This window comes from Pogoniulus pusillus, chromosome 26 (assembly GCF_015220805.1).
Source record: "Pogoniulus pusillus isolate bPogPus1 chromosome 26, bPogPus1.pri, whole genome shotgun sequence".
NCBI classification, from domain to species: Eukaryota; Metazoa; Chordata; class Aves; order Piciformes; family Lybiidae; genus Pogoniulus; species Pogoniulus pusillus.
In genome coordinates, this window is record NC_087289.1 from 14,747,720 (window position 1) to 14,774,446 (window position 26,727).

Genomic DNA, 26,727 nt, shown 5'->3' on the forward strand with positions numbered 1-26,727 from the left:
ATCCTGTGGCACGTGTTAGTTATGCACCACAGGGAAATAGTACTGCTTGTGCACTGAACTCCTTGCCTAGCAATTTCACTGGGCACCTATCAGCCCTGCATTACGATGTGTAAGCCTTCATCTCATGGCCACCTGCTCCCCCCTCCTTCTTCTGTTGCAGCTTCAAGGGCTGATTAGCTTGTACTGGCCTAGAAACGATTCCCAACATCGATCTGTGCTGCTCTTTGTGCTTTGTCTAGTTGTCCTTGTCCCTCTTTCTTTCTGAGTCATTCCTGACATTCAGACTTCCCGACCCTGACGGAGCAGGTCACTGTCTCCTTTGATCTGTCTGCAGAAACTTTCCTGAGGAGCAGCTCACTTAGGCATTTTTGTTAGATATTGCTTCTGCTACATTTAGGAAGACTGAAAACATAGTTCACTTATACCACAAAATAAATGACTTACATTTAAATGAGCATCCTCTGGAAGCTTGTATGGAAGGTTCCAGCAGAAGCTCTCCTGCAGCTTTAGCTACTGTAAGCACCACCAGCAACCTCAGAAAATGTAATGCAGAGGCCACGTTTTGCAGTGCAAACAGGTTTGAAAAGGGCTCTGCTCCTTTTGCTTCCTTATGCCAGAGTTTAAGGATGTTAGTTCCCCAGATTAGCAGGCTCTCTTGCTGTCCAGGTCATGGGAGAGTGATGGCTGGGGTACTAAGGGCACTGACAGGATCTAAATGGGTAAGTTGAGTATCCTCACTCTTTCCTGAGAACTTTCCTGGCCTATTTCAGATGAATGTAAGATAGTCTAAAGGAATTTAATCTGATTTGTTTTGCATTATAATATCAACCTCCCACATCTTAGCTGAGGGAGTCAGAACTTCCTGCACCACTATGGAGTTTGAAAAATCCCATTTAGCTGGGCTGAGGTGGACATGCACCAGGCATGCTTTCTCATGCTGTACTCTTTGTACCCAGGCTGAGCACAGCTCTGCCTCCTCCACTTTTTACAAGGGTTGCTTCCCTTGCTTCATAAAGGGAACCCTCAAAGCTTCTCCTTGCCTGCCATGTGGGGGAGCCTTCCTCCTCTTCCCATCTGTTTAAACCACTGCTAGGGAGGAAGAAGGACTCAGATAATACAAAAAAACAAACCAAACCACCAACAAAACAACCCCCAAAAAGGGGAAGAATGTAATTAATGCCAGTCAGAATGATTTTGTGGAAAATAGTTCTTACCAAATACATGTTAAGACAAATCCTGACTGTTTGGTAAATGGAGGCAGCTGTACTGGATGTCACAGGAGGAGTCTGACAACCAGCACTGATTGTAAAACCAGCACTATAGAGTATCAGTGTAGCACATTTAACTGGATTGAGATCTTGGCTGACAGACATCTCAGGTTTGTTAAAGATCTTTGTTGCATTTAAGTATTTTGGATGGAAACCTCCAGCATTTGGTAAATCTCTCAGAGTCCTCCACTACCCCAAGCCAGTTCTCTGGAAGTGGTGCAGAAGTATGCACCTGACAAAGCAGGCAAAAGGGCAATGAATGCTGAGGCCATGGCTTGACTGAGGGGCGTGGTGTGAGGGTCTGTGCTTCAAAAGCAGCGAGTGCAAGCCACTGCCCATGTGTAGTCATGTGCCTGGTATGATGCCATAGCAAGGAGGACATGCGTTACCCTGAAACGTGTAGACAGAGGAGTGACAAGAAGCTATAAAGAGTTCACTGTGCCTGTGCATTTGTCAGTGGTTCTGGCACCCTGCAGTCAGGCAGCAAGTCTAGTCTAGCAAGACTAGCCCAAATCCCTTCCTGGCAGTGAAGGGAGACAAGACCCCCAGGGGCTTGGTTAATCTATGATGCTAAGATAGATGCTGAAGACGAACCTTTCCCTGGGGTGCCTGTCCCTCTCCACAAAAGGGAGATGCTCTGTAAAGGCAATCAAGATAACTCGTTCAGACTAAATGCCTGCTGTTCAGATGACAGAAGCTCTACAAGATAAATTTAATCTCTGTTGCCAATCATTAAACAGTGACGCTCAAAGTTTTGAGGGGTAGCAAGAGCAAGCTGTCAGGATGATTTGAAAACTATCTTGTGGCTGCCTCCCACCCACATTTAGAGGAAAGAAGGATTTGTGTGAATGAAGCACTACTTTGGGGCAGGAGTGGAAATACAGTTTTTCCTTTTAGTTCTCCTCTGCAGTTTGCATAAGAGAAGGCAGAAGAAAAGCTCTGGAAGTAAAGCAGTGGGTGAAGGAGCTGGGCCTGGGAATGAGGGACTTTGCCCCTGGGGTCAGGACTGCTGCAGGGTTTAAATATTTCATGTGCTGACCCAGTTCAGCTTCAGTATGTAATGCACAAGCAGAGGAGGCAGTGGGGCATGGAGGGCGGGCGAGCAATCCACACAAGCTTCACAGAAACCGTTTGACCAGGACTTGAATGCAGGTGCTCTTCATGGAAGGTGTCTGGTTTAGGGTCACAGAACTGAGAAGTAAATTGTTTTAGTGTAATCTTCTCCCTGACTTGCCTCATTTCCAGTACCTTCTGATGCTCCCGGGTTCGTTTTTTAGCTCTGTGACCCAGCATACTTGGCATTATCAGGAGAAAACTATTCAAATTTTATTCAAATAGAAACGAGTAGCTCAAAGATAAATGTTCCCTAAAGGCATCTTCACCCCTCCTTCTGTGAGCTGTTGAAATATTTTATCTCTGTTAATACTGCCTGGAGCTTCTGTCAGAACAGGACCAGGACATATGAAGTAATTATGTCAAGGTGTCCAGCCAGAGCCAAACAGGAACTGAGTAGCTGGAATGCAAACAAGCCCACAGACATGGGCCTTGCCAAGCTGCAGCTCTTTGCCTGCATGTAATGGACTTAATTTGGGGCAGCTGTGTGCAATAGCCCCGGCTGTGTCTCTTTGGCAACCTGCAGAGAGACACTGAGTGGAGGAGTAATGCAGCAATCCTTCCACCCCGTATTTCTGTGTTCTGCACCAGCGGCAACTTCCTGGCGCCTTCCCTTCGTATCTGCTGCGCTCCTAATCCAGAAGCGAGGCTGCAGTTGCCTGGGCAGCAGGGGAAGCATCTGTGCTGCACAGAAGTGCCACTGCAACTATTAGAGCTGCATTCAATTTTCAGTTTCAAAGCATCAGCACTGCCTTAGGGTTGCAAACACTGCTGTCTACAAACTTAAAGTGTTGTTATAAACAAAGGAAAACAGCCATTTCTTGTTTGTTTTCACTGCCGGCAGCGCTGCAGGGTGGCATTCTCTGTCTTCTAGACACTGCTTTGGGGCCCTTCAAGAACATGTACTGAGTAGTCTTTGATATTACAAAGTAAATGTTGCTTCACAAAGAAATTACTAGTTGTTTTCTAAGCCTTGCTTTAATTGCAAATATCAAACCCTGTGGTAAGGTGAGCTTTTTGAGCTGAATTGTCATGCTTGGAAATGGTGAGCATTCCCTTCAACACAGGCTTCTCTGGAACCTAAGCAGCTCTCACAAGGTAGCATTTGATTGTGCCAGGCAGAAAACCTTTTTATCTGCTGGATCGTTTTATGCTCCCTTGGAAAGGGAGTGAGATACCTAACCCCTCTCCCCCAGTAGCAGCATGCTCTGCCTCAGCTGGAGCAGCACATCCAGCTGCAGTGACATGCAGTGTGATTGGTGTTTCTGGGCCATGGAAATGTCAGTCCTGGCTCAGAGCTGCCTGTTAGTATTTGCTCTGGGAGAAGGATTGCTAGACTTGGGTGTATTTGTTATTTCTCTATCTGCCCTGGGAATTGGACAGGACACAAGTGAGAAAAACAGTATCAGGTCCAGACTGACAGAGACTGAAGGCTGATAGAAAAACGAGCACTGAGTGTGGTGATGATGAAACACTTCTCAGCTTTTGTGTCTGCTCCTAGTATAGGAGCACAGACTGCAGTGGCACAGGGAGCAGACCAGGCTGAGCCTATCAGCCCGCAGTCGGAGAGGAATTTCAAGTGCTGCTGGACTAAATTAACTGAGACAATACAAAGCATACAGAAGGGTTTTTTCACTCTTTATTTCTTGCTTTATTCCACATTGATCATTCCTTCCTACAAACATGGTGCTTGGTGTCAGTTAATCAAGTCCTGGCCTATACTTCAGGTGTATTTTCAGTGACTCCTCTGCAAGAAAACTATCTACCAGACAGCAGCCCATCTGCCTGCACCTGTTTGGCCAATTGTGACTTTCTGTACTTGGCAATCCTAGTCACAGTATGGCTGCTATTGAACACAGAAAGTGGAAGGCATTTGTGTTACTGGATGGGTTAAAATAGCAGCTGAGAATTCACAAGTCAGCCCTATGGCTTTCAGCCACTCAGAGAAGAACCATGTGGCTTTGTCCCCTTCTGAGCTCGGTGTACCACCCTAACATGCTGTTAGTGCTAGGTCAGGCTTGGGTGTTGTGTCTCATTGAGATACTGAGATCTGACAGCTTGGTACTGAAAGGTTTTCATGTCTCCACATCATCAGTGCTCTGCTTCTGTGACCATCAAAATGCTACACAGGAAGTCCATTTAGTCTCTGCAGTCAAGGTCATACTGTGTGTGCCACCTACCACATCATACTTGGCACACTGATTCAGAGTGGTGTATTTAAGCATACAGCAAAGGAATTTTCTCTAAGAGCTATGTTCTTTATGTGGTGGTCACAATTTCCATGTCAAAAAGAATGCTGAATGCCACTCTTCCCAAAGATTTATTAGCATATGCCCATTTCCTGAGCAGCAGCCATCCTTCACCCACAGGGATACAGAACTCAGTGTGGCATGGCTGCAGCTCTGGTGTGACCTGGTGGTAGGGCTTACCCTGATGCAGGTGACTCCCCAGCACTCTGTGTGGGATGAGTGTATTTAATCAGCTCCTTCCTATAGGGGTGGGTCAATACTCAGCTCCAGCCACCCCATTACCCTGTTTACCTTTCTTCTCTTCCTGCAAAAGGCAGAAGCTGGACTCAACCTGTGGTCAGTAGTGAGTGAAGTCTCACTGCTAAAGCAAAGGGATGGGTTGTGCACAGGCATTGCTTAAAGCAGCCACAGAACCTTTTGTTCTGAGAATAGCTAACATCCACACCCTTTGTCCACAGCCCAGCTCTTGCTGAAGTGTGACAGCTGAGTCTGGAAAAATACACGTGGCATTTGGTGCCATGGTCTAGCCTTGGGCACTGTGGTAAAGGGTTGGACTTGATGATCTGTGAGGTCTCTTCCAACCTTGGTGATACTCTGTGTGTGTGTGTGTGTGTGTGTGTGTGTAATACATGGTTTCACATCCACTCTTCCTAATCTAGCCACCACTGCTTGGTCAGAAATCTGTAACTTCTTTCTAGAGGCCTAACAAGACCTATGGATGTATCAAAAATAGGTATAAAGGCTTTATTCATAATGCTGAGTGTGCTTCAAGCTTGTCAAACTGTATGCAATATAATCCCTGTTAAGTGAACTGTGCATAAAAATCATAGCATCGTAAAATCATTCAGGCTGGAAAGGCCCTTCAAGATCATCGAGTCCAACTACTCACCCAGCACTGCCAACTCCATCACTGAACTATGACCCTCAGCACCCTATCTACAAAGCTTTACAATGCCTCCAGGAATGGTGATTCCACCACTTCCCTGGGCAGCCTGTTCCAGGGCTTGACAACCCATTCAGTCCAACCTAAACCTCTGATGGCCTTGAGGCCATTTCCTGCTGCATCACCACCTCCATCTCCCCACCTACAAGCATAGGTGTAGATGTGCTTCACCTGGGCTACTGACCTTGACTTTCTGGCAATAGAAGCCCTAACTTCTGCCTGACCTTTAGGTACTTCCACGGTTTCCAACACACCAATAACCTTTGTGTCTTTACTGCTGCATGGTTCTCCATGTCCTACCTGCACTAGAATTGATCCACTGCACTAACACTCTAACACCTGTAAGCATGAATTGTCAAGCCCAAATGTCCTTTTCCTGCACAGCTCATCTGGACAAGTACCTGTCACTAGACTGGGCGTAGCTGCCTCTGCTGTGTGGTGCATTCACTGAATCACAGAATCAGTCGGGGTTGGAAGGGACCACAAGGATCATCCAGTTCCAACCCCCCTGTCATGGGCAGGGACACCCTACCCTAGATCAGGCTGCCCACAGTCTCATCCAGCCTGGCCTTAAACACCTTCAGAGATGGGGCCTCAACTACCATTGCTCTCACTGTTTGGCTGAGACAAATGATTCTGCTCCTCATCTTGCCTTGAGGTCAAACTCTGTTCCCACTGTAGCTTAGATTAGTGAGACACCTTTTTAACCTCCTGGACTGTTTTTCCATCATGCCACTGGCCAGCTGTATGACAGCAGCATGTCCCTTATGTCTTCTGCTGGCTGGGCCTCACCACAGCAAATGCTCACCTCTATAAAGTGCAGAAACCTGCAGTAAGGACACACCCAGCTCTGCTGTGGTGGAGTGGCCAGCAGCTGAGAAAAGGCAGTGTGGGGCACACCAATGCCCTGGCTGTAGAGATAAATGGGAACCTCTCATCCCCTCCTTCCCCATCATCCTGTTGTTCTTCTCAGAATGGAAGCACTGCATTAAGCTGTTTCTGGTTCAGTGCAGGGGCATTTGCTATCCCAAGGCAGACTGCATTTGAATATTCTTTCAAATGCCTTGTTAGCTCTCTCCTGATCTATTGTATGCACAATTATGCTGATGTTGTTCTGCACCATGCACCCTTCTTCTTGGAAAGAGGCAAAAATTGTAATCCAGAGCAGCAGATAACTAACTGTGTGACCAAATAATCTAAAGGCTCAGCATGGATGACACATGCACTTTGTGGCTGGGGTGATACTGCTGTAATGTTGTAAGGTACATCATGGAGTAGGACTTGTATGGATGTTTTCTTTCTCCTTTGTGTCTCATAGGCTGTTCTTCCCCTTCTCTTTCCAGTTTATCATTGGCATCATGTTCCTGGGCAAAACCAGGGCATCACTGCCACTGCAGAATGGCTAAGTCCTGTTTAGCAGGACTCCAGTACACACTCTACCTTCTTTGGGAAACCTCTGGTGTTCAGTCTCAGTCAAACTCAGGCCCTGAGAAGCCTGTGTGAGTACTCTGTAGCTGCTGAAACTCAGAGAGTCTGACATGATACACCTGTGGCCATCATGCAGGCACTCCTGCAGGGCCAGCCTACAACTACAGCACAACAGGTCCCAAGTGTTACTTAGCTATGCCATAGCTAAGGTGGGAATGGTTGAGAATGGCATCAGGCACATACAGACACAGTCACCACTCTGTTCAGTGCCCACTCACAGCCTCTACACATGTGGGTCAGGTTGGTTTTATTAGATTGTTTTAAATGGTTGGAAGTTATTTTTTTCCCCTGAAGTAGGCCTCACATGGGACATGTAGTAAACAATCATGGCCCCTCAGTAGAATTACTTAAAACTCTCCAGGAGACTTATTTTAAGCAGCTTAAGTGCTAAGTTTAACACCTTAAAGACTTAAGACTTTATCCACCCTAGCCTAGCTCTGACACCTCAGAACATTTTCTGCTCTGAAGTACACCTCTAAACATTGATGCTCAAGGTCTTCTTTCAAGGCTAATGCAGCTCTGCACTGACATCACGAGAGCATTCTCCACCAACGATGTACCACTGAGCCTTGTTCACCAGCTAAGGCAAAGTTGCCAGTAAGACATTCCAGAGCATCAAAGTTATGTTCTTTAGGGTAGTAACTGTACTGTGTCCAAGGGATTCTGAATAAATGATACTGCTTCAGGCTTAGTGTTCTGTGCTGACTCCTCAGCACATTCACTGATAAGACAGCTGGTTCAATGTGTCTTGTTGCTATTCCTCTATGTGTGGCTGCAGTACATCAGGCCCTCCCACCTCAGCTGCCACCAGCATACAGAAGTCCCTCATGACATAAGTAAAGTATGGCAAGGTCAGTAGAAGCAACTGCCTGACTAGCACCACCTCCTTTCCACTTGCTTATATGAGGAGTAAACAGTTACCAACATGTTTGACTCAGCAGCAATGGTGCCAAAGCTGCAGCCACATTGGCAGACTGTCCTGCTCTCTTGGAGGGTGCTGACAGCTTCATTTGCTCTCTCCACAGCTCATCAGTGATGGCAGCGTGGTGTACGCAGAAGCCCTCTGGGACCACGTCACGATGGATGACCAAGAGCTGGGATTCAAGGCTGGCGATGTCATTGAAGTAATGGATGCTACCAACAAGGAGTGGTGGTGGGGACGGATTCTGGACAGCGAAGGCTGGTTTCCAGCCAGCTTCGTACGGGTAAGAGCTTGATGGTTCTTCATGCCTCTCCATTGGAACCAGGTGTTTGTTATTGTCCTTCAGGCTTAGTGTTCTGTGCTGACTGCTCAGCACGTTCACTGATGGAGACAGCTGGTTCAATACGTCTTGCTGCTACTCCTCTATGCATGGCTGCAGTACATTGGGCCCTCCCACCTGAGCTGCCACCAGCATAGAGAAATCCCTCGTGACATGAGTAAAGCATGGCAAAGGTTCCAGGCTCTGGAGCTAAGCTGAGCTGCATGGTGGGTTTGCAGCCTGGGCTCCTGCTTACCCGTATCTGTATTAGCTAGTTTGTGGCCAAGCACACACATCTCCTTCAGGAACAAGCAAGAAATACTCTCCTAGAGGAAACCCAGCTGCAGCTGGCAGAAGTCTTTGCTTTAGTGTCTACTTCAGACAGTATGGATGAGCACGATACCAAACTTAAGCCTCCTCCATCTGGTGCTGGGTGCAATGCAATGCCATGTCCCTAAGTATGCAAATTCCTGACCCAGGTAAGCACCTTCTCTCAGTCCTGGTGTGTTAAAACCACTAGGCTGCAGGGCTATGGCACAGCACTGTATTCCAGGTGCTGTGCAGGGGGAAAACCACAAAAAAATGGCTTGGAGATCATATGGAACAGCTGCTATGGGGAGGTATGAAACACTTGATGCTTTTGGGCCAAGGCTTGTGCCACCGGTCTCCCCTGGTACCAGCTACAGACCACAGTGATATAGCTGTAGAGCCCAAACAGTGCCAGCTACATACTGCAGAGATTGGATTAACTTCCAACAGAGCATTTTAAAGTACATTCTCTGTGTAAAACAAGAGCCTGGGTAGGCACTGTGCATGCCTTTCCTGCTGTGAGGAGAGAGGCTTTTTTCCTTTCCTTGGGCTGTGACTGTTGGTGTTCATGCCTGACTCTACTTTGACCACTACAGGGCAGACTCCTCAATACTGCAAAGGCAATTAGGTGCCTGGAGACAGAGATGCTCAGCCCTTTAGCTCTTTATCCGGGTCACTTCAGATCACAAGTGACTCAAAATCAGGTGAAGCATGAAAAGAGGTGACATGAGGTGATGCAGTGTTTTTAACAAAAGCCCTTAAAGAAGTGGGGCAGGCAGTGCTGGACGAGTTTTGAAAGGCTTCCTTACAGATTGCAGGGGACGGTCTCAGCTGGGTAGCGGTTACAAATGATGGATGTTTTTGCATAGAAGACTGAACTAGGACCAAATGCTCAGCACTGCTGAGGACTGAACTGATTTTTTTCCACAGTCACAACACAGGCTTTTTTTTTGTTTGTTTGTTTTTTGGTGTTACTGATAAGTTTGTTTGCTGTCCTGACTGGCAAAAATCTGTAGTAACATGTCAGGGAAAAGCAGACTGCTGCTAGCCATTAGGGGTGCAGAGTAATTACAACACTTGTTCAGACATCTGAGTTAAGATTTCCTGCTAATTATCCCAGAGTCTCAGCTTACTGCTGGGAAGGCTGGTATGTCTGGGGACTTGAGGAGCTCTGCAGGTCTCTCAGTTACTCTATACAAATTGCAGGCCAATGTCTGAGTTTGCTCTGGTACAGTGAAGGAAAACCAGGAATGCTCCCTTTGAGTTTCACCAGCTGTGAGTGAATGTAACCTATGCCTATGCTGGCACGGGATGGGCATGCAGAGATTTTTGGATGTAGACAGATCTCTATCAAGTGGTACAGACTCCTGCCTAGAACAACTACATCAAACATGTAAAGCAGACCTGTGTCATTGTACCAAAAATGCCTAGAGTTATGCGTGTCCCTGTTTCAGTGCCTTCAGGTGTATACAAAACATCTCCCTGGGCACTCTGAGAGCTACAGCATTACTACATAAAAGAAAGCCCTACGTGAAAGGCGCCAGTAACTGCCTGCTATTAACTACGGTACTTTGCTGCTGTTGACAAGATAAGGCGCTGCTGTTTTCCTCTGCTCATGCTGTGCTGCCATCTGATGGGCGCTGGGAAGTTTCACACGCAGCCCTGCAATGCAATGCCTTACATTACGTGCCCACTGACATCTCTATCCGCTTTTATATTAACAGTAAATTAAATAATCTTGGCGAGGCAGATACTGAGAGGCATTTGTTGTTTGCAGTGGGAGATCAACCATAAACCTATATAAAAAAAGACACTCTTTGCTGCTTCTCCATTCCCTTCCTAAGTGGCTGCTCACAAGTACCTAAGCAGACTTCTCTTGATAATCCGTTTTTGTCTTGATTTTGTGTGTATTGTTCCTGGAGGACTCCTTATGATTTCTATGACTTCTGCTTAAAACCACCCATATCATACCATGGGAGCAGCTGTCCTGTGGCTTAAAAGTACCCTCACAAAACTGGCTGACCTTAGCTTCCCCAGGGGGGAAAACATATTTACAGGTAGTACAGACATAGCAGCCCCTCCTCGTTCCAGCTCAGGCTTTGTCTGGCACAGTCAATTGTGGCAAACTTCTTTTCCTTGGAAGAGTTATGGTGAACAGGTATCTTGTGTCTGGCGCAGCTGCGAGTAAACCAGGATGAACCCATGGAAGATTATCCGCTGAAGGTTGAGGGAGGCAAAGAGGACGACTCGAGCAGTGGCACCCGCCGCTTCGGGATGGGGCAGACCACCAAAGACCAAATGAGGACCAACGTCATCAATGAGATCATAAGCACAGAGAGAGACTACATCAAGCATCTGAAGGACATTTGTGAGGTAATGGAATAAAGGGGGCAGTGAATGTAGGAACTTGTTCGAAGGACAGCAGCCTATGGCCCATTCTTGCCCAGAGTGACTTTTCTTTTTCTGAAAGTGAGACTATTTCCACCAGAGCCTGCTCTGCTAAATGGCACTGCATGCTCCGAAGACACCAGACACTTCATTACAGCAATATCCCCAAAGCCTCTGTATTTGGAGCACCCACTTGGGCTCTGATCAAATGGAATTAATTGAAGTTCCCAAGCCAGCGAGAAGTAGATGTCTGGCGCTGCTGTCCTCTCTAATGTATGTTCTGAGGTGCCAGAAGCAGCAAAGTGAGCCATGCTCAGATCCAAACAAGTGGGGGATGTTCAGCCAGTTAGGGCTTTCCCTTGCAAATATGCTGAGTACCATGACACCTGGGTGAAGAGAGACCCACTGCCACATCCACTGGGGAAACAAAGCCTAGCTGGTAAGAGATGTGCAGCATGACACCAAAGTGTAGTGCTTGCCAGGACAGCCAGCTGGGGCAAAGCAGCACACACCCACCAAACAAGCCTTTCCTCCTGCAGTGTGTCCCCTGCCCTTTGTGCACTCCTTGTCTCCTGAGTCAACCAGCCATTTCCTAATATGAACAGCCAGACCAAATCCTCAACTGGATGTAACTGGCCCAAATCTATCCAAGGATCAGTGCCCCTAGCAGTCTGTGGACAGATCAAAGTGTTTTTAAGAGGAGGGAAAGTAGCTCTGGGTGCTTTACACACAGAATCACAGAATTTCAGGGAGTGGAAGGGACCTTGAAAGATTATTGAGTCCACCCTCCCCTGCCAGAGCAGGATCAGCTAGAATAGATCACAAAGGAACACCAGGAGGGTTTGAATGTCTCCAGAGCAAGAGACTGCAGAACCACTCTGGGCAGCCTGTTTCAGTGCTCTGTCACCCTCACAGTAAAAAAAAAGTTCCTTCTAATGTTCACATGGAAGCTCCTGTGCTCCAGCTTGCACCCACTGCCTTGTCCTATCATTGGGCATCTCTGAGAAAAGCCTGCCTCTGTCCTCCTGACACATGGCCTTCACATATTTGTAAACATGAACGAGGTCTCCTCTTCTCCAAGCTGAAGAGACCCAGCTCTCTCAGCCTTTCTTCATAAGGGAGATGTTCCACTCCCTTAGCCATCTTCGTGGCTTTGTGCTGGACTCTTTCAGTGTCAGTTACAGAATTAGGGCATTGATCAAACTGTGACTTCATTTCTATTCCTACCATGTTTTGGGTGATACCAGAGGCATTAATAGCTAAAGCATGGATGCTCATATGCAGGAAGCAGGTACAGGACCCTGATGTGCAGCTGGCTGCAATCCCTGGGTTTTTCTGTTGATAACCAAAGGTCAGAGCAAATGCCCAGGAAGCTTTCCAATTTGGTTTCCTCCTAGGGTTACATTAAGCAGTGCCGTAAAAGAGCAGACATGTTTACGGAAGAACAGCTGAAGACAATCTTTGGGAATATTGAGGACATCTACAAGTGCCAGAAGAAATTTGTTAAAGCACTAGAGAAGAAATTCAACAAAGACCACCCACATTTGAGTGAGGTTGGCTCGTGCTTCTTGGAATATGTAAGTAAATTTGGCTTCATGGGAAAGGGGTAGCTGAGCATGGACTAACCCAGAGGATTCAGAAATTGACCTGACAGAACCAAAGCCCTCTTTAAAAAACTCACCCAGTCAGATTAAATGCCATTAGCCCCTGCCCCATTCAACCACGACCCACCTCCCAAGGCAACACTCTTTAGCTCTCCTGGCTGTGGAAGAACATGTTCAAAGTGCCTGAGCTCCTGAGCACCATAATCCCTGCCAGACCACCCTACTTCGGGCAAAAATGTAGGAAGATTCCAAAATCTGGAGCTGGCCCTGAGCTTACAGCTATGGCATTTTCAGGATAGTGCAGGACCATCAGTGGCTGATCTGGCCATTAAAACCATTCAGCTGAGCACAGGCCAGAGCACGTGCAACTGTGTGTGCCGCAACCTGCGACGCACCCTGCCCCCTTCCATCTCCAGATCTTGGGCTCCAAAGTCTGGGGAGAATACAAATTACCAAACAGCCCCAGGAGCCACAGAAGCAGGACCCACCTGAGCAACTCAGACACAGCGGTGTGAGCCCAGCCATCACCCACCCTGGAGAACACAGACAGTAACCCCTTCGTTTCCCTGGCAGCAAACGGAGTTTCAGATCTACTCGGAGTACTGCAACAACCACCCCAACGCCTGCACGGAGCTGTCGCGCCTCGCCAAGGTCAACAAGTACGTCTACTTCTTCGAGGCCTGCCGCCTGCTGCAGAAGATGATCGACATCTCTCTGGATGGCTTTCTGCTGACTCCCGTGCAGAAGATCTGCAAATACCCTCTGCAGCTGGCGGAGCTGCTCAAATACACCAACCCCCAACACAGGTAGGGCAACATGGTGGGGAAGGAAGGAATGCGACTGGTGTCTCCGTGGTGTCATGGAAATGGACTAGTGCAGAACTATGTGCTGAGGGCTGCTCGCCCAGAGCAGCTGACACCATGATGATTCTGCAGTAGCTTGTAGAAACCAGGAGAAAAAGCATTTTTCTGTCACTCTCCATTACAGTAGACCTGGGCTTTCCTGTCTGTTACAGATCTGCAGTTGCAAGGTCCACCTTAGAATGGTACTTTTCTGATTTTATTTGGCCCACCTATCCATGGCACCAGCATGTACATACTTGGGAGTTTAATGGTTTTGGTGGTGGAAACTTTTGCCTCCAAAAGCACTGGTTGAATATACCTAAAAAGGTCCATGTAACTACACCATAGCACCTTGGGACTGAGTGGCAGCCAATGAGTTTTGCCTGGTGCTTCCCCATTAGGAAGTCATGGCCTACAGTGGTCAAGCCATGCACACTGGGTGCCTTTTCAGCAACAGCTCAAAACCCTCCAACTCCACTGCTTATTTTAGGGGTGAAGGCATCACCCCCAGCTCAAATAACTAGGTCACTTAACCAGGCATCTGAAATAAGTAGCTACAGGAATAAAACATGGAAAATCTGTATTAAAGTGTTGATACTGGCCCATGGTGGTTTGACTACATTGTACCTTCCTAATTGCAGCACTGGTTTCTCAGAATGGCTTTAAGCATGTCTGCTGAAGCTGTAAACATGCTGTTCTAAGGCTGACCTCCCACCAGAAAGCTCTTTAATGCAGCACACTGCTGTGAAAACTGTATTACAGACAAGCTGTGCAGAACAGCTCCTTCCCAGCTAATCTGAACTCAGCAGAAGTAACTGGTGACAGCAGGTGATGTGTGGGGAAGGGTAGATCACCATCCAGATAAACCATCAGCTCCTATCTGAAATGAAGCCACTTACTGCTGAACTGCCTTACCTCTGCATGACTGAATCACTGCCTGCATGAAACAGACTATTACAAATATATGGTGTTACACTGTGGAAAGCAAACAACTCCCTGAGGCTTGGAGAACCTTGGAGCTTGTTCCAGTAACCTGTATTTACCCCTCTTTGGTTAGCTTTGATTACCTACCTCCTTCCCTTCCATAAACTGGGTTTAGACTTGTGCAAGTCTACCCTCTGCCTCAAAACCAGCATGTGTATGAAAAGCTGCCCACAGAAACATGTAACTGACTTTCAGTGTGTGAAAAGGCTGGGACAGAACTGCAAGTGGAGCTCCTGTTTTCTGCTCTCCAGCCCTAGGCCATGCTGGATACCACTGCTTTGGAGTGTAGGGACAATAAGCATGTGCCATTTTCTCATCCTAACACCTCTGCCCTACCTACCCCAGGGATTTTAAAGATGTAGAAGCTGCCTTAAATGCCATGAAGAACGTTGCTCGGCTCATCAACGAGAGAAAGCGGCGGCTGGAGAACATTGACAAAATTGCTCAGTGGCAGAGTTCCATAGAAGACTGGGAGGTAAGAGACCCTCCCCAAGAACTGCATCTTCTGCATCGCCTCTCTTCTCTCCCTCCAACAGGATTACTACCTCATCCCACCTCTGTTCTGCTGCCTGCCTTTGTGCACATTGCTTATTCGGTTTGTTTTGGGGTCTATTTTAAACAGCTCTTTTAGTATAACTGAAAAAGGTTAGTACAGAGCCGAGCTAAACTGGCTGCCTTTGCATGTTCCCTGGGACTTCTGCTTCCCCGTTTGCCTCACAGAATAAAATTAGCATCTAGTGAAATTCTGTTATTTTTCCTCATTGTCCCCTTTATCTTGAGTGATTTCAAACTCTCAAGATGAGCAGAACTGCCCCTTAATCTGTTAACAAACCACACTACCCTTGCAGAAGGGCAAGCAGCAAAGGAAGCAAGTGCTCCCTGTAGACTGATTTTTTAAAACCTGCTGCATCAAAGAAACAGAACTGCAGGACTCCTGACTCCCTAAATCCTAGATGCAGTAACACCAGACCGTGACTGTCTCACAAGAGTGTCAGGCTAAATTCTCAGCTCTCTGTTTACCTTTCACGTCAGACACAGACCAGCTACCCTGAGCAGATTCACTGGATAAGGATATTTTAATACACTGTTTTCTCTTATGAAATTCAGTTCCCATTCCCTAGGTGCCAAGGTCACAGTGTCTGTTTGATGTGGCAGGAACTGCCATTAAACACAGAGGCTTCTTCTAAATTCCAGAATTTCCTCAGCAGGAATTCAGGCCTCGTGGCCACACAGGCACCTCAGCCAAGCTGAAGTTTTCCTATGAGGCTAGGGGCTTATTTCTTCTTCCCTATTTTCAGATGGCTGAGACTAACCTGCTCTTTGTGCTATTCTCAGGGTGAAGATGTCCTAGTCCGAAGTTCAGAACTTATCTATTCTGGGGAATTAACCAAAATCTCCCACCCTCAAGCCAAGAGCCAACAGAGGATGTTCTTCCTCTTTGATCACCAGCTTGTCTACTGCAAGAAGGTAACTTCACTAGCCAGGACAAATGCTATCTATCACAGTGCTGTACATTTGTTTTCCCACCTGCACTTCCACATGAGATTGAGAGCATATTCTGTGATGAGTTGTGGGCCATGACAGTCAGCAAGACCACATTAACATCCACACCTAAGTCTGTAAGGATAGCCCATAAAACCTCAGTACCACATCTTCCCTCACAGAGCAAGTGAAAGGTATCTTCCTTGGGAATTTCAGGACTGAAAGTACCAATGTTCTTTTGCATAGTCACAGAATTTCTTAGATTGGAAAACACCTTCAAGCTCCTCAAGTCCAATCATTAGTTTCACACTGACAAGTCCTTGGCTAAACCAAATCCCTCAGCACAACATCTAATCACCGTGAATCGCTGTGGTTGAAAAGAACCACCAGGAACATAATCCATGGCATGCAGGTAGCTCCAGCTAATTTAGGCATGAGACTCTTACTCAGTGCTCTCAAATTGACTTTTTATTGTCAAGTCAAAACCAAAAAGCTGATCAGGGCTTTTTTGGGCTTACTGGGACTGTAGGACTCAAATTCTGCTTTCTGACACAGGCCTAATGGAGGCTTTGGGGATCATATGTGTGTTCACACATGCTTGCTTCTCATTACGAGCTCTTCAGGAACACTGACATCCCACAACAGCAGATGCCAGCCTATGCTGACCCTGCCACCAGAACAAACCCCCCTGCCAGCAGTGTCAACAAGAGCTTAGCACTCTGCAATGCCAGAGATTCAAATCCAGTGTCAGTTTACTCTTGGAGGACTGGAATGACCACCAAGCTTACTCCAGTATGCTTAATGTGTGTATGAGCCTATGTGTTCTGCCTTACAGGACCTCCTGCGCCGGGACATCTTGTACTATAAGAGCCGCATCAACATGGATGACATGGAAATAGTGGACGTGGAAGATGGGAAGGACAAGGACTTCAACATCAGTGTCAAAAACGCGTTTAAGCTGCACTGCCGAGACACTGAGGAAGTCCACTTGTTCTGTGCAAAAAAGCCTGAGCACAAACAGCGCTGGCTGAAGGCGTTTGAGAATGAAAGGAGACAGGTTCAGCTCGACCAGGAGACAGGTATGGCAGGAGCACTGCTGTGACACAGGGGGTGCTCCTGTTTGGTGGGTGGTTTTCTTTCCTCTTTTTTTAAACCCACCAGCTACTGAACAGGACTGAAAGGGCAGGGAAGTCAGGCCATGCTCCAGTCCAGCTCTGCACTGCTGAACTGCACATCTGGACAGATCTGTGTACCTGAAGAGAAAGCAAGCACACCCCTGCCCTGCGAGCAGACAGTGTCCCGTGTCCCCAGGGAGGCTGATGTGTCTCCAATGACAAAGTGGCTGACAGACTGCAGACAGCTGCCCTTCTTTTGCAGTACAGTGTGAGCACCCAGCTTGGCAATACCTATATTAAACATGTTCAGCCAGAGGTTCTCATTGTGAGGGAAGATTTTCATTGTTTAGCCCAAATCCTGCTTAATGTAGACTTCTGTGCTTTAAATGAGATTTGAGCCACAGCTGGTCTGCACCAGCTGCTTCACCCAGCAAGCATGGCAGGAGAGGCAGGCAGGAAACCTTGCATGAGAGATAGGGAGAGTGGTGCAGCACAGCACAGGCTGGGGCCTTGGAGCAGTGTCCCCCTAATCACTTAGGGAGTAATTTCAGTTTGTGATCTCTCCTCTCAGCCACTTTCCTACTCCCATTTTTCCCTTTCTAAGCCAGTGTTCTCCCATGAGATAGATGCAAAATGGTGACCTGCTGCTCTATTTGAAGACTATCATCTATATGACAAATTCTATTCTATCTATCTTCAAGGTTTTTCAATCACAGAGGTGCAGAAAAAGCAGGCAATGCTGAATGCCAGCAAGCAGCAGCAGACTGGGAAGCCTAAGGGTGAGTCACACCTAACACACAGATGTGGCTAGAACTGGGGGTGGGGGCTCCATATTCACTACAGGGGAAGTTCCAGTGAAGTGGCATTCACAGACTCTTGAGAAGGCCAGATTGTCACATCAGAGCTCACCATCTGCAGCATAGTTCCTAGAAGATTCAGACACCTAGAGTCAGGAAAGTATCTTTAACTACAGGAGGGCTTCTCTGCACCTAATCACTGAGCAAGAAACCACCACTACACACAAGCCAGCAGCTTCTACTCTGGTGCTAGTTCAGAGTCCCCTGAGAAGCCACAAGCTAAGGTATTCCCTTTGTGAGTAGAGAAGATCTAAGTTTTATAGCAATTCCCCATCATGCAGAGGGCCATAATGATCACTGCAGCAGGAACTATTTCTGCATGGGCAGTTTTGACTGTGGAAGATGCTTTCAAACCTGTGATCTTGGCAGAACGCTACAGGCAGGTACCATGATCACTCAGAGCTGTTAGTCAAACCTTCAAGAGACAAAGAAAATTTAGCAGCAGCCAGGTGAGTGTGAGCTCACAGAAAAGTTCCTGTGCCTACAGCACTGTCACCTGAAGATTCCTGCTGCCAAACTTTGGGATACCACCACCCCTCTTTCTTTATATCCAGAGGAAGACCCATATAGAGGCAACCACTTCCTCTTGGCAGTACCAGCTGATGGTTAAATTCTAGCAAGTCCCCAGTAAGAGAGCTTGGCTAAATTTCAGTCAGCCAGAGGTACTGACTGCAAGCAGAGGCATGTTTGGAAGGAGGCCAGACCTCGCTAATAGCACAAAGGCCTAGGGGTGAAGCAGCAGATGAGACCCCACAAACCAGCCCCATCCACAGGCTAAACATTGAACCTTACATTCAGAAATCCACTGCAGAAGTGGTAACATGCAAGAGTGGCACAAGCACATCAGCTGCTTCTCCCAGACCAAAGGCACCTGTGGAGTTGGTCACAGATAGCCACAGCTGCTGTCATGCAGACAGAACACCTGTTTGTTATGCTTCACATTTCTGGGACTTCCACAGCACCAGCTCTCCTCCCTAAAAAACAGTGCTGAAACTAAGGGTAGAGCTAGGTCAAACCCAATCACTCCCCTGAAGCTTCAACAGGGGCTGGGCAGAGGGTGCAGAAGGGAACTCTGCTCAACTAACATGCTTCCCATCTCCTCCCATCACAGCTGTCACCAGGCCATACTATGACTTTCTGATGCGTCAGAAACATCCCACCCTGCCTACTACACTCCCTCAGCAGCAAGTCTTCATGCTGGCAGAGCCCAAGCGCAAGCCCTCGAACTTCTGGCAGAACATCAGCAGGCTGACACCCTTCCGCAAATAAGGGCAGCCCCGTGTTTGTGCCTGAACCACTTCTGAGAAAGCACTTTACCCTCAGTCCTGGGAGGTGGAGCCCAGGTTGTTCCTCTCCTTTGTTTATGGAGGATGGCACATATGCTCCTGCCTTCTCTATTTATTTTGCAGCCCAACAGACCGCACTGGCTCCAAGGTGAGACCCTGTGTGTGCGCTTGCACCTGTGTGCATTTGTGCCAGTCCTGCCAAGCCAGCCCCGCACAGCGCCCAAGAGGCAAACTTCCAGGAGGAGATCACAGCAGGGAGCCTGACACGTTTCCTCTGAAAAGATTTTGCTTGTCAGCTGTACTTGGACTCACTCCTTCCTGCTGTGAACACTACTGCTGTCTGGCAGCTGCTGGAGAGAGGATGGCAGCTGATACACCTGCCAGCTCCCTGCCCACTGACATGCTCTGATGGGCAGCTCCAAGTCACTGACATGATCCATTTTCCATGGAGGGAGAAAGCCTTCTTGCTCTCTGCCCACCCCCACTCCCTCATTTCTCAGAGATGTGATCCTCCCACACATGTCTAACTCATTCAGTTAGCCTTTGCAGGCACTCAGATGAGACAACAGTGAGTACTGCACTGTGACCTTTTCCTTTAGCCCAACACCACCATGGACTTTAGGACATTCAACTGTGCCAATCAACCTGCAGCATGAGTAAAGTTCAAGAATCTCTAGTGGGTTTGAATAACATTCAGTTAGAGAAAAATGTGCCTAATTAATACTGTTCTCAATTCCTTAGATTCTCCTTTGTCCATCATTCTGCCATATTTCCTGGCCAATGAAAATGCTCATTGTTTGTAATGTGTTTATTTATGGTAAAAACCAGAACTGTGTATTTTGTAAGTCTGTAACTGTTCCTGTCAGATGTTGTTAACTTGATGCCTGTTTTGTCTGTTCTTTTTTTTCTTTCTTTTTTCCTTTTCCTTTTTTTTTTTTAAAGAAAAAAAAGAAAGGTCAATATTTGCAAACCTAGCTCCCAGAAGTCACAGTCTACAGTTCAAATCTGGAAGACTAAAACCAAGATAGTTATGCAAATTCCCAGACTCCCAATTCCAGGGGAATTACTACAGGTTTTTCCACATCTTTAAAAAAAGGCAAAGCCACTTTAAAAAGGCCTAAAATCTGCATTAAAAGCCTCACTGTAAGTACCCAAGTTTCAAACTGTGGCCAAAAAGAAATTTAAACCTTGGTTAGCAAAAGGAGAGATTTGCCTTACCACAGCGAGCATTAGAAGCCATACTGACTGAATTCCCTAGCTTAAGAGGCATCCTATGACACTGGAAGGAAGACATCTGCTCCCTCCAGCATGATGCTAGTGTGAGTGAGTGCTGCCTGCAGAGCTCACAAGTCCAGTGTTTGTTGATGCTGTAGGTGACCAAAGTCTGGTCGTCCAAGGATACCTGAATTCAGTAGCACGTACAAAGTCCTTCTTGCACTATGTCTCCCCATCAAGACCAGGGGCAACGTTTTATTTCATAAAGAAACTTGTAAAAGTGACTCTGAGCCTGTGTTTGTCTCTGACATGTCTGTGTGAACTTGTTTCTCTTCACCACAGAGATTCTGCTCTTGCAGCTTAAGACGTGGCCACTGATCAGTAGAAGCCATGCTAGAAAGTTACCCTCAAAGCTGCCATCCCTTGGATGAAGGACTGATGAAGTAGGCTGCTGGTCACTTGGAATACTCATCCAGGTTAGCAAGTCACCAGCTCCCAAACTCATGCTACCTAAATGGAAAAAACATGTCTGGGAACATGTAGGTGCAGGGCATGCTCAACCCTGCTTTGGACAACACGGAACTAAAGAAAGAGGAAGGGCAAGTGCCGGGAAGTCAGGCATCTGAAAGACAACACAGCTTCTCCTCCTGGTACCTGACCTCCTCTCTGGGCAAACACACCACTCCAGGCACTGCTCCTAGGCAAAACTAGATGTGACATCACTACTTACTGCTGTGCTAGAAAACAGTGCCCAAAAGCTGGGAAAACCACTACCAGAACTTCCCCCTCACACAAGAAAAGTTGTTTGCCCAAGGAAAGTTTAACTTGCCCTCCTGCCTAGGCAGGCTCCCCCAATCAGAGGAAAATGGGGCTTATCAAACTGGAAAGAGAGCCTTGAGATGCTGTTTAGACCTGAACCAGCAAAACCAGCTAGAGATCTGGTCTGCCATTTGTCAAAAATGCCTCTCTCATGCCATGGCAGCAGTTGGGAAAACAAGGCAGTAGGACACTGCCAGAATGGCCTTCAAACACTGCACAAACAGGTGTGGGCCACTACGATGGGATGAGGGGAAAGGAAGCACCAAGACAAAAAATAATTATCACCCTATTTGCACAGTACATCTGCTTGATCAAGGCCACAGTGCTCAGCACTGCCCATCCTCGCCCTCTTCTGCCCCACACACACCACAAGACCTCATTAAGCTCCCCTCATGGGACAGAGCACAGTGGAGACCTAAGCTTTAGCAGCCAATATGATGATCTTTTGCCAGGTGGGGCTCCCAAAGTGAAGAAGACCGTTTGTCCTCTACCCCCAAACCCCACTGACACTGTAAGAGGTCAATGAGCTCAGCCTGCACTACTTTTTGCCAAGCACCAAAATTAACAGCAGCACCACCCCCACCCCAGACCCATGCTGTGGATGGATGCCATGAACATTACATGATTTGGACACCTCCCCCCCAACTCCCACCTAAATGCTGATGAAAGCTGTCCAGAGTACACCTCTGCTAAGTCCTGTAGGCTGCAGACACAGTATGCACCTGACCATGGAGGGGAGCTCTGCTAACCCAAACACACCAACTCATGCTCCTCAATGCAGGGAGCTTTACCTGCAGCCTCCTGGACCCACAGCTATGTCACCACGATGCCCCTTTGCCACAGGCAACCACCCCTCCAACACACTCCCCTTCCAGGGCAACCACCCAGAGCTTGCTGTGACCCAGGAAATGCTGCGGCACTCATGCTGAGCAGAACAACACCCCCGGGGGATTGTCACAGCACCTATAGGCTTGAAGTACCTTCACTGCCATTGGCCACAGCCAGCATAGTGTCAGCAAACCCCATCCTCAGTAATGTGTGACAATTGTCACTTTTGTGTTTACCCTAAGTGTCTGCAACCCTCTTTCCCTACCCATGGTGTGTTTGTTTTGATTGGCCAGGAAGAAAATCTGTTGGCATGGAAATGACCAGTTCCATGAGCTGATCAGCTTTGTAGTGAGTGACGAATGCGGGATTGGATCGGCAAACATAGGCTGGAAGGGACCATGGGACAGCCCTCCCCCCTGCCACCCCACATGCTTGTGTCTTCAGAACAAGACCAACAGTGTAGCTGCATCAGGTTACTCACAGGATCGTCCAGTTGCTGTCTGAGTGTGCTCAGGGATGGAGATGCCCCCCAAAACTTCTCTGGGTCTCTGTTCAATACCTCACTGTCTGCAGTATGGAAAAAAAAATTCTTACATCTATTCAGTGTTTCCCTTGCTGCAACTTCTGATACTTTAACTTTGTATGTTGCTTTACACACTCAGCTTTCCATCTACACTGAAGTAATGCCAGTACAAATCCTGACTTGTTCTCCAATGAGCTGGAGAACATCAGCTCTGAAGGGCAACAACAGATGTCCCTTCTCTCCTCATCCTAAAACGCACATAAGCATTGGCTGCTACTAATTATCTGTATAGCAATACTCTGAACAGCAAACGTGCACCAAGTTGTTCAAATGCTCAAGCTGTTTACTGCCTCTTCCAGATGTCCCTTATCTGATGAGCGCACACTTACAGAGATACTTTTTATCACAATCTTTCCAAGTAAGTGCCAAACCAGCCCTCTCTGGCCCAATGCTGCACCAGCTGATGCAAAAGGTATTTGTTTCCAGTGCAGAGAAATACATTCTCTACCTAACTGCCTATCGGTAGTACTCTTCCTAAAAAGTGTCTTCAGTTTGGATTCTAGTCTTGCAAGAAACACTTGGAGCTAGGGACTCAATTCCCTCTGCAAGGCTGAAATCAAGTATAACATCTCATCATCTGAAAGAGGCAGAAACCTGCTGACAGTCAGTGGAGTTACAGCAGTGACACTGACCAGGTAAGGCCCAAACTCTGCTCAACATACCTACCCTGGTGCCAGCACGGTGATAGAGACTTCTAAATCTGAGGAGGATATCATCAAGAAATGCCATACTTTACTTCCTACTCTGCACCACCTCCTGCTTCTCCAACCACAAATCCTGTTACTTATTTCCTGAACAAATTGTTGTGGATCATGTGCAGCCTCCATTGGTTTTGAATGATTAGACACCTAGAGGTCATCTCCTGTTACTGACTAGATGGGTGAGAAGCACATGTGCTACACAGTGGTAATCAACAGTTAAAGTCCTCCTTCACCTTGGTCTCTGGATTTTCTGTGGAGCTACCCACACTTTACTGCCAGTTAAAAGCACCAGTGAGAAACCTGTGCAGGACAGAAGGCAACTGTGTACACATTAGATGATGACCTTGTGAATCTATGTATACTGACACCAAAGGGATTTTCTGGCATGTGAACAGGTCAAGTACAGCTGCTGTCAAGCATTCTGAGCTTAACAGGCAACACAACCATAGCAGGTTCACAGGAAGAGTCCACCTGAAGCATGAGAGAGCAAAGCAGCAAGACTTCTGAACCCCCTCCTCTGGAGATGATGCTACTTCATGGGCAGAAATGCAGATTTTCATGCACAGTAAACTGAAGCTCCAGACATGAGTCTGAAGAGGACAGATCATTCCAGATTTCAGGGTAGAACCTAACTACTCAGAAAAATGCTCCTGCATTAAGTTGCATATCATGGACAGGGGTGGTTTGGGTTGTTTTAGGGGCTTGGGCTCTTAGGGGTTCCTCTCCTTATGTAACTATCTGTTTAGGAAGTTTCTTCTGAAAAGCAGCCACATTTCTTGATGAGTAAAATTTGTCCAGATTTTACTTACTTGAATAAGGTAAGACAGAGACTTATGTATCGCATATGAACCAGTCAGAGGAATGATTTGCTGAAGCTACTGCTCAATACAAAGAGAACCAGTGGTTGCTAAATCATCTAATTTCTGCTCTGGCCAAAAAGAAATTTTAAAAAAAGGAAAAAAAAAAAAAGTCTGTTTTGAGCTATCAGTTTTGAATACCTGAGTCAGAGAAGGTGGGCATACATGCTAGAAAAATGCCTATGCTTCAACTTATGATAGCAGCAAAAGCAGAACGAACTGTCTTTGTACTCAACACAGAGCTACAAGGTGCCCTGATGCAGCCTGTTTCATCTCTTCTGCCCATTACTTGAAGCGGGTGGGGTGCAGGGTGAGGAGAGCCCTGTTTGCCTGGCATAGTCCCTCCCCTGGCTGCTGCTTACCTCAGGCATTTCCAGCTCTCCAGGACACTGCTCCACAAATCCAGCACAGCCTGTCACCCTGAAGCCCACGATGCATCAAGGGCCTGCACCTGGGTGTCCAAACAGCTTCCTGAAGGCCGTGAGAAAGCTAGGACATCCCATCACTGATCAGAATAACTTGAAACAAAGGCATCTACAGGTAACAGACATTCCAAAAGATGCTTAATGTCAGACTCAAGATGCTGCATTTCTTGGGACGCCAGGAAGCCCAGAAATTAGCTGTTTGTGATAAAAAGGCGCTTTATCTTTTGCAGCAACCTAAGTATCAGGCTGTGCTCCTCCAGATCTACTGTAGTGGAAGCATGTCTTCATGTATAGCTGAACTAAATGTTCCCAGCCTTGTCACCAATTTTTAAGTGTCAGTCTTTTGAGCAAGTGTTGTACCCCTCCCTTCACAGACTCCTTAAGAACTCTGTCAGTGTCTGTCAGGCAGCAGAGCTTCCAGCAAGGGCTGCTTTCTTATTTTACTGTTATCTCAATCATTTTCAACGTGCTGTGTACCTGCTGATGAGGGTTATGGCACTGCAACACTTGTTTGGACAATGAATATGGTAGTACAGTAACTCCTGAAGCTTTAAGAATGGCTGTTCACACTTCATTCAGCTGCTGGAGCCTCAGCCTGCACTTGCTGCTGTTCCAGTTTCCTGCTGAAGTTAGCAGACTTGACACTGCTATTGACAAGTAGAAGCACCTCACTGCTACAGGCACCAGGTAAACTGCAATGTCCTCTAACAGAATACCAGTACAATGTCCCTGTTCCCCAGAGCTCCCAACCTAAGAGAGACCCAGGTCTTCAGGTAAGTAATGGGTTAATAGCTTTGGTAATGGATAGAAAACTTCTGAGTGATGCTAACACACTGAAGATGCAGTGTTGATCATTCATTTTGATAGCTTCCCTCCCCTGCACTATTGCCACAGCAGCAGAAACAAAACAACACAATTCACTTCACAGCTAAGCCAGCAAGAAGGCCATCAAAAAGGACATGGCAGAAGCCAGAATGCACCCCTGCATTATTCCTCTGAGTGTACACGGAGTGGGGTGGGGTACTGGAGCATGGCCTCGCACACACTTGTGAATAGCAGCAACCTGGCTTGCACTTGCCTTTATCTTCAGTCACAGAGCTTCAGGCTCCCCAGAGGCCAAGTTGCACTCCCCCAGCCACAGCCATGCTGCAGCTTGCCTTGCCTTGGGATCGCCACCTTGCTCCACACTTCATTTCTCACCATGTCTCCCACGTTTCCTTAACAACGGCTGAAGGACTAAAATCCCCCAGCTCTGGCAGTGCTGGTGGGATTAAGAAAAACACAGGCTGCTTGTTCTTTTGGCAGAACACTCCTGTCATCCTTCTCCCTGCAACTATACCACTCTCCTTTGCACATAGTGCACAATTTGCTACCAAAGCAGCTCCCTGTTTTACAGCCTGTGCAAATGAAATACCTGTGATACTGAACCCAGACTCGTGTACCTTTGTGCGTGACTGTTTACAGACTCATTTGTGAGATGGGAAATAAATGAGCTATCAGCTTTGCTCTTGTCAGAGTTCTGTGATCCTCCCATAAAACATTAACCACCGAGTATACAAAACAAGCCTTTATAGCTGCCACAGTCAAATGGAGCTATGTAAAAGCATTCTGCTTCAGAACGCCTCTTTCCACACCTGCCTCCTCCCCCATTTCTCAGAAGCCAGATTGTGCACCCATTACCTACCCTTGATAATGTGTTGAGGCTTTTTTCTTCAACCTCTAGCACTCTGCAACAATACACTTGCTATCCAAACCACACCACCAGGAAAAACCTTACCCCAGCTCCAGCCTGTTAGCGTTCACGCACTGAAAGAGAGTACAGCATTTGGTTTCAATTGTGAAGTTCAAGTGGTCTTAATTCCCCCAAGACTGGTAAAAGCACAACTGTGGAAAAGTGCCTTCCATATACTTACATATTTATCCATACACTTTACCTTTCTTGCCCAGAAAAAAAATGAAGCTGTTGTAAAACAATATGAAATACATTTATAGAGCCCCAAAGGATGGTCCAGATGCACTAATTAAAGTCAACAGCTGGGCAGCTCAGTTCCAAGTTTGTGTCTGAGGTAACTTCTAGTTCACCAAGGTCTACAGCTATGGGTTGCTTTGTACTCCTAAGGCTCAACCATC

The 26,727-nt window shown here is 47.1% G+C and overlaps 1 protein-coding gene across 4 annotated transcripts in view; it reads left to right on the top strand.

The window, feature by feature from the left end:
- ARHGEF4 (Rho guanine nucleotide exchange factor 4) overlaps positions 1–26,101 on the top strand; it is a 133,360-nt gene extending 107,259 nt beyond the window's left edge. For all 4 annotated transcript variants that reach the window (XM_064165228.1, XM_064165226.1, XM_064165229.1 and 1 more), the window contains 9 exons: positions 8,087–8,266; positions 10,790–10,984; positions 12,397–12,576; positions 13,177–13,409; positions 14,775–14,904; positions 15,765–15,896; positions 16,747–16,990; positions 17,728–17,805; positions 18,995–26,101. In XM_064165228.1, coding sequence (XP_064021298.1) covers positions 8,141–8,266; positions 10,790–10,984; positions 12,397–12,576; positions 13,177–13,409; positions 14,775–14,904; positions 15,765–15,896; positions 16,747–16,990; positions 17,728–17,805; positions 18,995–19,152 — 1,476 coding nt within the window. In that variant the 5' untranslated portion in view covers positions 8,087–8,140 and the 3' untranslated portion in view covers positions 19,153–26,101. The remainder of the gene's footprint in view (positions 1–8,086; positions 8,267–10,789; positions 10,985–12,396; positions 12,577–13,176; positions 13,410–14,774; positions 14,905–15,764; positions 15,897–16,746; positions 16,991–17,727; positions 17,806–18,994) is intronic.
- Positions 26,102–26,727: the final 626 nt, after the last annotated feature.